Source organism: Chenopodium album, chromosome 24 (assembly GCF_948465745.1).
Source record: "Chenopodium album chromosome 24, dcCheAlbu1.1, whole genome shotgun sequence".
Classification (NCBI taxonomy): domain Eukaryota; kingdom Viridiplantae; phylum Streptophyta; class Magnoliopsida; order Caryophyllales; family Amaranthaceae; genus Chenopodium; species Chenopodium album.
The window spans coordinates 708,236-723,113 of record NC_137857.1 but is presented as its reverse complement, the minus strand read 5'-3'; the positions used below and the strand labels follow the sequence as shown (position 1 = coordinate 723,113).

At 32.8% G+C, this 14,878-nt stretch overlaps 1 protein-coding gene across 1 annotated transcript; it reads left to right on the top strand.

Moving 5' to 3' along the window:
- Positions 1-809: 809 nt before the first annotated feature.
- LOC145612552 (plasma membrane ATPase 4-like) lies at positions 810-10,107 on the top strand. Its single transcript, XM_081667901.1, has 16 exons — positions 810-965; positions 5,293-5,412; positions 5,501-5,737; positions 5,894-6,655; positions 6,769-6,891; positions 6,994-7,098; positions 7,182-7,326; positions 7,432-7,596; positions 7,689-7,927; positions 8,028-8,060; positions 8,155-8,236; positions 8,334-8,494; positions 8,602-8,775; positions 8,883-9,065; positions 9,247-9,431; positions 9,531-10,107. Exons 1-16 carry the CDS (start codon positions 915-917, stop codon positions 9,625-9,627), a joined length of 2,862 nt encoding a protein of 953 aa, XP_081524027.1. The 5' UTR covers positions 810-914; the 3' UTR covers positions 9,628-10,107.
- The last annotated feature ends 4,771 nt before the right edge of the window (positions 10,108-14,878 follow it).

The window sequence follows — 14,878 nt, the reverse complement described above, 5'->3', positions numbered from 1 at the left end:
ACGGTTCAGTGCGCGCACACACACAAACGGTTCAGTGCGCGCACACACAAAGGGGGCCGAGGGTGGACGAAGTTGTACCTATGAAACGACCATCAGAATGTGACGATCAATTATAAACAACTAGTATTTTAGCCCGTTCGATGCACGGGCTGGTTATTTTTGTTGAAATGTGTTGCATATATATTTGTGTTATATGTGTCGATGTTGTTTTGGATTTTAGTTAGGTATATATATACATAGATATTGCGTGGTATGAAATGACTTATTGATTTAAGTTATATTTTAAGTTTAGGAGATGAAAATTTTATTTTATTGTCTATGTAATTAGTTTAACTTTAGTTTATCATGGTAGAAATGAAACTCTTCATTTTCTTATTACTTAAATTTGCAAGTCTTGGAATGCATAAAGACTTAAAACATTATTTATTTTACTCTATTGAAAGATTAAGGGAGGTGGCATGTGGCATATGAGTGATTGGTGACATGTGGCTTAGTATGAATTTGTGGTTAGAGTTTTTAAATACTAGGTATAGACTAGGTATAGACTAGGTATAGATATTAATAAAAGCAGTTAAATCTTAAACAGAAAGGCCAGTGGGAGTTTTTACGGTATAAAAAGGATACCAACATACACACAAAAATAGTCTTCACCTCACTCTCTTCTTTTCTCTCTCTTCAATCACAATTGAATTCACAACTTAACAAAATTTCTTTTTCAGCCCAAACAAAAAAATAAAAAATAAATTAAAAAATAAAAGGGCCAACTTCATTGAATGGCTAACCCACTTTAATATTTTTTTTCCTCTATATAATCACTCTTTTTCCCCTCTTTTTTTCTCAGAGTTTCTCTCTCTGTTTTTTTCTCTCTCTTCTTTCTCTCTCTACTTTCTCTCTCCTCAGTAGCAGCAGCAGCCATGGCGAAGGCCTTTAATCTCGAAGACATTAAAAATGAGGCTGTTGATCTGGTAATTCTTCCCTCATTCCAATTCCAATTCAATTTTATTCAATCCTTTGTTATTCATTCATGGTTTAATTAATTTGATATTCATGATTAGATGTTTTAGGGGATACTGTATCCCAACCCATCCCGATAAATTACAATACATCGGGACGGGAATAATATTAATAAGACAAAAGAGCACAATGAAATTGTTCAAACCCAGTTCGAAATCCTCGGAACTGGATTTCGAACTGGGTTTGATTTATATGTTCACTTTAGAGATCTATTTTTAAACCCCATTTTTTTTTTTTTAATTTTTGATTATTTTCTATTGGGTATTGAATATTTTATTCGAATCAATTGTACCATAATTCCAATTGGTCACTATCAAAGTATAAAAATTGAAACGCAAAAAAAAAAAAAATTGTATTTTTGGAAAAATAAAGTCAAATTAGGGGAAGCATTTTTCGCAGAAATAAGTCAAAAATCAACTGATTGACGGTATTTTTTGAGGAATTTGTTTGAAAAGATAATTAAATTAATTATTTTTTTAATTTTCTGACCTATTTTTTCTGCAAAAAGATGTACTCAGTCCATCAAAAGATTCTTCCTATGTTACCCGCTGCCGTTGGTCCCATATCTTTTTTCTTAATTTTTTTTTTCTTTTAATCATCAATTTTGTTAAAATAATTAAGATGATTATTTATTTTTTAATTGTCATTTTGTGTTTTTATTTTTATTTTTTTAGTCGGCAAAAAATGACCGTTGAAATAATTGTATTTTTTTTTACCTCCCTCAGATCTCTACTTCCACTAGTTGTGATTGAAATTCAGTTCACACAAATAATTTCATGATTTTTTTTTGGCCAAGATCTTGACTTTATGATATTTTTGTTAGTAGAATATAATTTAGAAAAATATATTGATTGATTTTGATTTGAGATCTTGTTTAAATAGGTAGATTTGATTTTCCCATTAATTTGCCTTAATATTTTGACAGTCTACTTAAGATTTGTTACTTTTTGACCATTTATGCATGTATGAGAAGTTAAGGTGTGGAAAATTGAAATTCTAGCCTTACTTTTAGCATTTCTGTTACTAGTGTCACACATACTATATCGGTCATGTCTATGTAGTTATGTACTAGTTGTCTTAGGTAACTCACTCGTAAATTAATTAAGAATATGACATGACTTTACAATAACACAATATGAATCATCTGTCATGGTGATTTACTATTAACTAAATTAATTAAGAATATGACATGACTTTACAATAACACAATATGAATCATCTGTCATGGTGATTTACTATTAACGGAATATAACATGAATTAATGAAAACACATTACCAAACATTGAAAATATGGGTATGTATAATTTGACTATTATATAAGTTGGGAAATAGTAGAAAAGTTATATTCTTATTCTCTTGTATTATTGGGTTTAGATGACTCATAAAAAACAATTATTTTTTGTTTCTATGGGATATATTTAATATAATTAGATAATTGGTAAAATAAAGTTTATGTGATGGAAAAAAACATGGGAAAAAAGTGTCATGCCACTCGATTTTATGATACCTTTTGGCTATTTGTGTGTGAACTTTTCCATGTAACCAACGGGGGCTAAAAAAAGTGTTGTACCCATATTTCTCTTCATTATATCTAAGATCTACTTCCACTAACCTCTTAAATATATTTCACATTTTCACGTGAATTACTTTTTACTTTTTTATATTTTAACCATACTCTTACGGGTCTAAAAATACCATTCATAATAAGTCATACGACACTTACAAAAATCAACAAGTTATGTGAAAAACGATGAATCTTTCAGTAGTTCATGTGACACGAAGATAAATCATCCATGGTTACAATTGTGCCGTGACTAGGGTTTGTTAAAAAATGAACTAATATCACCTTTGAGTATAAAAGTCCTTGTTTGTTTGGTTGAAATGGAAGTTTTAATTAATTGATCCACTTTAGTAGGGGAAAGCACGGAGATTAAACGGGCATATATTGGGGGAGTCAAAAAAAGGGTGTTATTCTTTAAATAAATACTGACATTTTGTTAAAGTTTCCTTTGTCACGGGGTTACCAAACAACTAGTTATAGTTTAGGTTTACTTTTTAATCAAACTTATCTAAAATTAATGTCTTGGATTTAGCAACTTCATCCTCCGTATTAATTACCGTACATAGATTCTTGCAATTTGACCAGTGGATGTTTAGTTTAATTATATTATGCTCGTACTTTTTCTGTTTTTTTTAGTTATATCACATTTGAAGTGTTAATATCTTTCACGATTGAGGTATTATACTTGGTACTATTGTTTTTTAAAAATAATTCGATACCCACAAGCTAAAAATTGCTTTTTACAAAGCAAGTCGAATATTTTATTTATTAATCATTAATTTGGCTAAAATTTAATTCAATTATACTATTATAATATGCACTACTTATTATACCCCAACAATTATTTGTTTAGAATTAATTAAATTATATGCCTAGTTGGGTATCAAATAATTCAATAACAACTCATATTCCTAACAAGTTGGGGTGTGACGTTTAATTTAGGTACTCATATCCCTTTTACTACGTATGTTAATTTATTGCTTTTTTACTTTTTCAAACAAATGGGTATTTAATTAAAATATCTATTAGCAAAAAATAGGCTTATGAAAGAAAACAATTTTGGTGATGTTAGGTCCATTTATTAATGATTTTCTTAAAAAAAAAAAATGTTATATTTTTAGTGGAAAAATCTTGGTGAATAAATAAATATCTTGGTCTATTGGAGAGGTAGAGAGCCAATTTTCGGTAAAATTTGGCTCTTTCCAAGCTTTTGATCATGTTCTCTCGTTTGGTAAATTAGATTGAAAGGTTGTCTATTGGTTGAGGTAACATCCTTTTATTGTCACCATAAATTGTTAGTCTTAATTTTGTCCCAATCATTCTAACACAATACTGTAGTATATATGACTATTAATTTCTAATGTAAATAAATACCGTCAACCACATGTTATCACCGGCTAGGGTCGCGACACTTTATGACATGTTTGGATTTGTGTGCTCTATATCTAATAGATTTAATCGAGTTTCACTCTTTCAGTTTTTTATCTAATAGATTTAATCGAGTTTCACTCTTTCAGTTTTTTCGAAACGGGTTTCATTTCGACAAACTTAATTTAAATGAATTTATATACTTAAATAAATGGAAGCTTCTTTGTTGTAGTTATTGTTTGATTGATTTATATTTATGCAACTAACAAAGTAAAGTACAAAAGACTAAAATAAGTTTGCCTGAAATAGATGCAAAGTACCTTCCGTAGTACTCCAAAAACAAACCTTAATAAAAAAGGAGAAAGAGTAAAAAGAATTTACTCGTTTTACGCCACTGAATCAGCTGTACTGACATAACTCTAACTGAATAACTGAGGTTAATTTTGGGGTCCACTTTACTTAATTTCTACCTTGGGAATATGAATTAATGGTCAAGTTTTTTGTTTAATTTTATTATTTATTGATTATTGGGAAAATAAATGTCAAAATTTAAGGAGTGTGTGAAGCACGCGTTTGTGAAGCGCGTGAAACTAGACAGCCTAAAATTTCTCTCTTAAAAAAAATAAAAAATAAAAACTCAACTTTTTGTCTGTCATTCACGTTACTCCAGACTGTTTTGTTGGTTCTCCGTACCAACGGCTTTTTTGGGTCTTCGTTTCCTAACCGAGTTGACTCAGTTTATATTTTTTTTAAAAATAATGATTTACATGGAGTAATGTCTACTGTATCTGTATGCAGATGTTTTCTGATTCTATTTCTTTTTAAACATATTTTATTCACCTTATAAAAAAAAAAAACTTAATTTATCACCATAATTTTAATGTATTTGAAAGTATAATCATGAATATATTTGTCATTATTTAAAAATGAATAGCTTAATTCTTCAGCTAAAATAAAGAACAAGTTAATTTAAAAGTGGATTTTTTGATATACAAAATACTTGATTGAAATTAGAAATCAACAATTTTGATAAGTCTATATTAAGAATTTGATCAAGTTTGAAGTTTTATCCCTCAAAAAAACATTATGCCTTGTACATTGATCATGAAAGGATAAATGTTTTCTTGTACAAGGACCTGATAAAGTAACAGATTTGTAGTTAAATACATTGTGGTATGTTATTTTCATTTAGTAGAATTGATTAACCCTTCTTGTCATTCAATTTGTAGTGTTTGTTCATACTTAAGTCACTTATTAATGGGAGCATGAAAAAAAACTTAACTAAAGGCGCCTTTTTTGGCCACCTTGTCATCGACACTTGAAGCTTAATTTTTACATTTTTGTTACAGGAAAACATTCCTATTGAGGAAGTGTTTGAGCAGCTGAAATGTTCAAGGGAAGGTTTGACCACCCAAGAAGGAGCCGACAGGATCGAAATCTTTGGACAAAACAAATTAGAAGAAAAGAAGGTTATATACTGTGACTTTAGCTGCTAATGATTACTCAATGTACTTGCTGCTGAGTATGCATTTTTAACATTATTATCTTGTGATGCAGGAAAGCAAATTCCTCAAGTTTCTTGGGTTTATGTGGAACCCCTTGTCATGGGTTATGGAGGCTGCTGCTATCATGGCCATAGCACTTGCAAACGGAGATGGGAAGCCACCAGATTGGCAAGATTTCGTTGGTATTATTTGTTTGTTGGTCATTAACTCTACTATCTCTTTCATTGAAGAGAACAACGCCGGAAATGCTGCTGCTGCCCTCATGGCTAATCTCGCTCCAAAGTGTAAGGTATGATTTGAGAGGATGAATTCAATACAGTTTTTGTCTGATTGAGAAGTCGAAGACATGGACCTTTCTGCTTTAGTAGGAAAGGCCATGTACTTTTTACATAACCTTAATGATGCACCATATCTTACCTTATTTGTTTCTCTTTGGTGTGTGTAGCTTCTTAGAGATGGTCGATGGTCTGAGTCAGACGCTGCATTGTTGGTACCAGGAGACATCATCAGCATTAAATTGGGTGACATTGTCCCTGCTGATGCACGTCTTCTTGAAGGTGATCCTTTAAAGATTGACCAGTCTGCACTAACAGGAGAATCACTCCCAGTGACCAAGAATCCCGGAGATGAAGTTTTCTCTGGTTCAACCTGTAAACAAGGTGAGATTGAGGCTGTTGTGATTGCCACTGGTGTCCACACTTTCTTTGGAAAGGCAGCCCATCTTGTTGACAGCACCAACCAAGTTGGTCATTTCCAGAAGGTTCTTACCTCCATTGGAAATTTCTGTATTATCTCCATTGCTGTCGGTATGGCAATTGAGATCATCGTGATGTACCCTATTCAACACCGTAGATACAGGAGTGGAATCAACAATCTTTTGGTTCTTTTGATCGGAGGTATCCCAATTGCCATGCCTACAGTGTTGTCAGTGACTATGGCTATTGGGTCCCACAGGCTGTCTCAACAAGGAGCTATTACAAAGAGAATGACTGCCATTGAGGAAATGGCTGGTATGGATGTGCTCTGCAGTGACAAGACTGGTACCTTGACTCTCAACAAGTTGAGTGTTGACAAGAACTTGATTGAGGTATTTGCCAAGGGCGTTGACAAGGAGCATGTTCTCCTTCTTGCCGCAAGGGCCTCACGTGTTGAGAACCAAGATGCTATTGATACTTGTATGGTTGGAATGCTTGCTGACCCCAAAGAGGTATTGTTATTACTGTCTTGGGGATTTGCATATTTAGGAAAGCAGGTTTATATTGTGTGTAAATGGTTCAATGTTTTCAGTTGGCTAATATATTATTGTATAATGGTATATAGGCTAGAGCTGGAATTAGGGAGGTTCACTTTCTTCCATTCAACCCTGTGGACAAAAGGACTGCTTTGACTTACATCGATGGCAACGGAAACTGGCATAGAGTCAGTAAGGGTGCACCTGAGCAGGTAATTTATATTTACCTTCTTTGAAATTTGCAGTGTGCCATTTGGAATTTTATTTTAGCTTACAAAACTGACATTTGTTTTTCTTCTCTTTTCATCACACAGATTATTGACTTGTGCAATTGCAAGGAGGATGTTAGAAAGAAAGTCCATGCTGTTATTGAGAAGTTTGCTGAACGTGGTCTTCGTTCATTGGGTGTCGCAAGACAGGTTTGAAGATGAATTATAAACATGTACATGGTTTCTGGTTATTTAACATTAGGCACGCTTATAACTTTAATTTAAATTTGCAGGAAGTGCCCGAAAAGAACAAGGATGCTCCAGGAGCACCATGGCAATTTGTTGGTTTGTTGCCACTTTTTGATCCTCCAAGGCACGACAGTGCTGAAACTATCCGCAAGGCCCTCAACCTTGGTGTGAATGTTAAGATGATCACTGGTAAGGAACACATCTCTTAACAATTCTTGAATTGTGTCATCTCTTTCAGCACACTATCTGTAATCATTAGGAGGTTGCTGATCTTCTTTTGGTCCAACATTACAGGTGACCAACTTGCCATTGGTAAGGAAACTGGTAGAAGACTTGGAATGGGAACAAACATGTACCCATCTTCAGCTTTGCTTGGCAATGACAAAGATTCATCCATTGCCAGCCTTCCTATCGATGAGTTGATTGAGAAAGCTGATGGATTTGCCGGAGTTTTCCCAGGTGAGACATATCTTCATCTAAAATGTTGTTAAAGGGGATCGCAGTGACCTCATCTTCTAAAACTTAGCATTGTTACTTCATCTGTTGTGCAGAGCACAAATATGAAATTGTTAAGAAGTTACAAGAGAAGAAGCACATTGTTGGTATGACCGGAGATGGAGTCAATGATGCCCCTGCTTTGAAGAAGGCAGATATCGGTATTGCTGTTGATGATGCTACTGATGCCGCAAGAAGTGCTTCTGACATTGTTCTCACTGAGCCTGGTCTCAGTGTTATCATCAGTGCTGTGTTGACCAGTAGGGCTATCTTCCAGAGGATGAAGAACTACACTGTGGGTTTTGTTTACTGATTTCTTTTTATTCTTCTTTCTCATCATTTTACCGAAATTTTTGTCTTACCTTCCCTTTCTATTATTTTTCTCATTGATGCAGATCTATGCAGTATCCATCACCATCCGTATTGTGGTATGTAAAAGTCTTTCAATTTTTCTGAATTTCGTGATTCATCATTTATCCATTGTCTGATTAACCGTCTAATTAATTTTTTTTAATTATGTAGCTTGGCTTTATGCTTATTGCTTTGATCTGGAAATTCGACTTCTCACCCTTCATGGTTCTGATTATTGCCATCTTGAATGATGGTAAGAATTGCTTAAGTTGATCTTTTATATTTAAGCTTCTCTATATAAGTTATACCAAAGATCACTTGAGCTAAAAATCATCTTTTTCTTCTTTAAGGAACAATCATGACTATTTCAAAGGATCGAGTCAAGCCATCTCCAGTTCCTGACAGCTGGAAGCTCAAGGAAATCTTCGCCACTGGAATTGTTCTCGGAGGTTACCTAGCTTTGATGACTGTCATTTTCTTCTGGTTGATGTCAGACACAGACTTCTTTTCCGTATGTAACCTTATAATTTTCATCCTTGGAATAAGCTCATCTTTTTATCAAATTAAAACTACTTGTATTACTCATAATATCCCACTGACTGTATCTTCATCATGTAGGAAAAATTCGGAGTAAGATCCTTGAGAGGTAACCGCGAGGAAATGATGGCTGCTCTATATCTCCAAGTGAGTATAGTAAGTCAGGCCCTCATTTTCGTGACCAGGTCTCGCAGCTGGTCCTTTGTTGAGCGTCCTGGTATGCTGTTGATGGTAGCTTTCGCCATTGCTCAGCTGGTAAGAATTGTGTTGTGAATCATCCTTTTCCTCTGTAAAACAAAGAACATTGTAAAGAAAAGTTGTCTAAATGTTATGATTTATGATTTTTTTTTTTCCTCGGTCAGGTGGCTACTCTTATTGCTGTATATCCTACATGGAACTTTGCCGAGATCAAGGGATGTGGATGGGGATGGGCTGGTGTAGTCTGGCTATTCAACATAGTTTTCTACTTCCCACTCGACGTACTCAAGTTTGCCATCCGTTACATCTTGAGTGGAAAGGCATGGCTCAACTTGTTCGAGAGCAAGGTGTGTGATCTCTCATTAACTCCCGTCTATTCTGAGTTAACAATCTTTGCCACAATTACTTTTTGTTAATACCTAAAACTTATGGAACACAATAATGAAAGGAACAACAATTTTTTTGGTAATGCTAATGTAGTCGAATTGAATATTAGTAACTAAATTGTGATGATTTTGTTGCACACAGACTGCATTCACCAGCAAGAAGGATTATGGAAAAGAAGAGAGGGAAGCTCAATGGGCCCTTGCTCAGAGAACTCTACACGGGCTTCAAGCACCCGAATCTTCTGCTCCTCTCTTCCAAGACAAGAACAGCTACAGGGAACTCTCTGAGATCGCCGAGCAAGCCAAAAGACGCGCTGAAGTTGCAAGGTATGTTGTCAACAAACACCAGTACACTACTTAATGACCTTTTATGCGTACTTTGGAATTTGTATAAATGACCTTTTTCTTCTTCTTCTATGAATTCAGGCTTCGTGAATTGCACACACTCAAAGGACACGTTGAGTCCGTGGTGAAGCTAAAGGGTCTTGACATTGACACCATCCAACAGAATTACACCGTTTGATGAACCCGAGCAAGCGGGAGTACAAGAGTTAAAGACCCCCTCCATAAGGAGGTGTGTAGTTAAAGACGAAGATGTTTGCTAATTCAGTGATAATGAAGGGCAGGAAGTAGAGCGAAAAGGCCCCAAGTAGTGCAGAAAAAATTAAGGAGAACATATAATTTTTATGACATAAAAGTGTCTCCTAAAAACAGCCGAAAATTTTCCCCTGCACTTTGCATTAAGGTGCTGAGAGAAAGCTCTTCCCATTTGTTAACAAGAGTGTTGTGGATAGGATTGTGTTTGTGTTTTTCATTTTACTCCTTTTGTGGCAGGAAGCTACCGTTGTTGTTACATAAAATTTCAAACCACCTTCCTTATTTTGACCGCCTTTTTGTTGTGTTTTTTATACTTATCTCCTTGTAATAATGCATTAGATTCAACCATATTTTGGTGGCTTGAAATCTCTTACTTTGAGTATAAATTATACAACATTTTTGTTTCTCCTATTGTTATATGAAAACTGATTGTGATGCTACTTTGGAGGATTTAAGTAATGGAACAAGTTTCATTTACATTTACACAGAGGGTAACACAGTTAATAAGAACACGACTAATGACAGATCGAAACTTGTTGCTAATTTGTAGTTGATCTTTCCATCATCGCCCTAGAAATTATGTGAGTTTTGAGTTAGATTTGAGCATTACCATTAACCATAATTCCATAATCATCTTGTTTATTCTAAAGGGAAATAAACAAGTCTAGTTGTGCATATATTCAATTGAAATGCTAAGTACATGAAGACTAAAAATGGCACCAGCATGAAAACAATAAAAAGCTTCTTCTTTTGTTGGCATGACACAAACCAATGAGCAATACCCCTCATAGCATAAGGAACAGTTTGTCATTTACTTGATACGTGTATATTTGGTATCGTGCAAAGCCAAAATCTAGTTCAATACTACCTCCGATTTTTTTAGTTGCAACTTTGGGGTATTATTTGAGAGAGATAAAATATTCCAAAGTTGTAACTAAAGAAAATCGGAGGTACGTAGTATATCAAATTACGTGCTTTATGTATAATTTTGGACTACATGGCATATTCTCACTACCAATATAGCTGAATTTTAACAACTCACTAGTTGATTTTAGAATTATAACCAACAGTAAACGGAAGCAGGACCCTGATCAGACCTATTTGCAGAACAGACAAATGTAGCTTCTATCACAACCTTAATAAATGGAGGCCAATCAACAATTAGGTAAAGTGCATATGCATAGAGAACAACATACACTACTATCATTAAAACAGTACACCATCTTTTAAGATTTACTCACTAAAGTGCAAGAATTATGATTTAAGAATAAGCATAGGTAACACCACTCTAGTAAGCTCAATTGGGCATAATAACAATGATATAGAGTGCATGTTAGCTAGTTTTCCTGTAGTTATCAAATAGATAAATTAAGGAAGGAGAAAATGGAACAAGAGAAAGAACATTGGCATTACCAAATTTATGTACCTTGATTGCTTTCACCATCATTGCGATATTGTGGACGTTGTAACCATCATAATTTTACGGTTTTAGTCACATTTCACATGTACTACTACGTAAATCATAATAAAGTAGCAACTAAGATGTTAACTATTCAACCTTACTCGCTTGTTTGTTGTAAGGTTTTCTTCCCCATCTATCCTTTAATTTGTTCTTGTTTTAGAAGCAAAGCTCAACAAATGGTATACATATATGCAAAGAAAAATTGGAGTTATTCCTTCCTATGTATGAGACATAATATGCTTGTGAAATATTCCAATGAAGATCACATCATTGAAGGAATAATTTTAAAGCAATGCTCCTCCAATACTTTCACCCTTTAATCAAATGATTTATCTTGTAATATGCTTGGTATATTTAAGATTCCATGTGACTAGTCTAGTACACTTAGATTGGTCATTTTTTGTACGGTTAATTGTAAATTTGTACTTGTATGTGTTTGCATAGGTTTTTAATTATAATCTTTCCTTTGAAATTTTCCAAGAATTCACATTGAGGTTTTGTACATCACATATTTCAATTATTGTGCATATAGAAGTGTTATCTTCATTTGGTTTTTTGTTTGGTATATTATTCATCTGATTTTATTGTCTTAATAAAATAAATGTTATATTCATTTTTTTGCTAACTTAATACTTTAACAAAGGGTTTCAAAAACCTCAACACACTAGTGACCCAACTATTGCACAAGAGCAATGATTGACACCAACTTGATATTTTTGCAAAGACAACTCATAATTAACAACTCTATGGAACTATATGGTCAATGTATCTTATAAAATGGCTAATCGAGAATATGTCGCAATTTATAGAATATTCATTTGAATTTTCTGCCATAATTTATAATGTTGAAAATGGTTCCTTGGTAATTAAATGGCGGTTGCTCATGAAGTCATTATGAAGCAATAAGTTTAAGATGCTACGGAGTATTTCTAAATTCAAAATTTATGTATAATTGACATTAGAATTTAATTTTCGGAAAGAGATGTCAATTAAGATCACGATGTAGGGTTTAATTTAGATATTGTTGGGTTGAAGACATACAAAATTATTGTGCGCACTTTAATTTTAAATCGAATTACTTTTGAATTAGATTAGTTCTAGTCAGATCATATCGAGTTTTGACACCTCTAATTACAGGTGCTAGCTAACTCAATTTGTAGTATTAAAATGCATATTTAACTCACCCCCAATAAATTGGAGGACCAAATCTAAGAGATTGATTAAACAATAACTTGAGAACATAGTTCCTACAAGTTACAAGGACGTTACCCATTATTAAATGAATTTGATCATTTTCTATTAAGCCTACTTTCCAAGTCAATATTCTACAAAAACAAAGAAATTTAAGACAATTGTACTTGTCCTATTAGGCTTCTACACACCACCCTTTTTCTAGCACTCGGACGAATGCTTTTTTTCTTTTTTTTTGGTTGAAAACCTTGTAGTAGAACCAAGAGTCATTGAAATGAAAAAAGAGAGAAAAAATTATTCCAATTTACTAATATAGGAAGGCAACTAGGCAAGCTGTGCATGTCTTATACAAATACATAGTCTCATTTCCTCCAAAGTGTTTAATCAAGCTAAGTTATGGCACAAAAATATTTTTTATTAGTTATTTCGCAAGACAAACATCTTATGAGGATTGTTATTCGCTACACAATATTTTGATAGTAAAGGTCATACAAATTGAACGTCTTATGGTTTTTCTTTGCAAAAATAGCATTGGTTATTCTAAGGGCCTGTTCATATTTACTGAACTGAGCTGAACTGAACTGAACTGAACTGATTGGAGCTGAACTGAACTGAACTGAACTGATTGGAACTGAACTGAACTGAACTGAACTGAATTGAGCTGAAATGAATATTTTATGTGAGAGGAAAATTAAGAGCTGAACTGAACTGAACTGAACTGATTGGAACTGAACTGAACTGAACTGAACTGATTGGAGCTGAACTGAACTGAACTGAACTGAAATTAAGTAAATATGAACAGGCCCTAACATCGACTAATTTGTCGAATATAACCAATATCAACATGTAATTTGTGACCTAACAAAGATAACAATTGGCAATTGTTCATTTAGTCAAAGGTTTATTTATTTATATGTTTATTAATTCAATTTTATTATGGAGCAGTAAAATCAATTCATTCACAAGAGTCATATGACATGTACACAAATTTTATTAAGAAATAAGATGCACAAAAACTTAGAAAGTCTTCTCTCAAGTTTTTTTTTTTTTTTTTTTTTTTTTTTTTTTTTTTTTTTTTGGACAAAAGCAACTAAAAGAAACTAACAACAATAAATTAACTAGATTACTCCTACACCATCCCGCTATATTATGCGCTTTGGTAAGTTGTTCCCTGCTTACTTTCCAAATAGTGCACATATCCAAGAACGCCCCTTCCATAATTAACTCCCCAATAGTTCACAGAAGTCTCACCTCTCTTTGGTTAGGACGTTGCAAAAGGAGGATAAGAGCTATAGAATCTGTGAAGATGGTAATACGTTGATAGCCTTTTAAGCGTGCCCATTTTATTTCGTATATAACAAATGCGTAATAAATTAATTTAATTTATATGTATGTAACAAATGTGTGACAAATCATATAGTAATGCGTAACAAATAATATATATTTTATTTATATATAATACTTTAATTAAATTTAATGTAATAATTAAATTATTTACATTTATATTTAATTAATTTCATTAATATAATACATTTAATTAATTTCGTTTAAAATTATTAATTAAATTATTTAATTTATTTATATGTGTAAGGAATTAAATTAAGTTTATATTTAATAATTAATTTACAAAAAATTATATTTATATAACAAATGCGTAACAAATTAAATCAAATATTGTCTTTCAACTAAGCTACAAGCCTATAACAGTAAGGGCATGTTCTCTTACGTTGAAGTTTAGTTCCTAATTTCCTTCTCTTATAAAATATTCAGTTCAGTTCAGTTCAGCTGAGTTCAGTTAATGAGAACATGCCATAAATATTGAACAACTTTTATGCCTTCTTTTGTAGCATTGTGATTTACAACTTTTAACAAAGAGGTCTATCAATATAGTATAACACAACAATAAATTTCATATAATTCATCTAATAATAGTCGATAAACTAATTTATTTTTTTCGATTTGCATAAATCTTAACATGATCATATAATTATAAATATTGATATATGTTGAAGTAGTAAGCCTAATGTTACTCTCACGTTACATTAAGTTGAGGGGAATATTAATGTATATAATATATAATTATGCAATAATAATAATAATGTAATAAGGGAACATAATGCTGTCCTCAACTGTATGAGAAAGGTCCTGGCTTCTCGCTGACAACAAGAGTGTCAATGTGTCATCGCTTGGTCAAAGATTTGGGTGGGCCCAACCCGTTTTAGATGACTCATCTCTAGTCACTTTTCGGGTTTACAATTTGCCAAATTTGTCTGGCATCTACCTTTAAACCATTTTCATTTCTTTTTCTTTCACAAATTTAATTAGCTGCCAAAATTTTATTTTTATGAATTAAATTATAATAATATGTACTAATATTATATAATTAAATTATGATTACATTTACTGTTAAATATGGAGTAGCAACTAGGTCAATCAACTTCAACAAATGAGGACACTTTTCAATAAAATATGTACAAGTAATTGCAATAGTTGTAACTACATAAAAACGATATTTTTAAATACT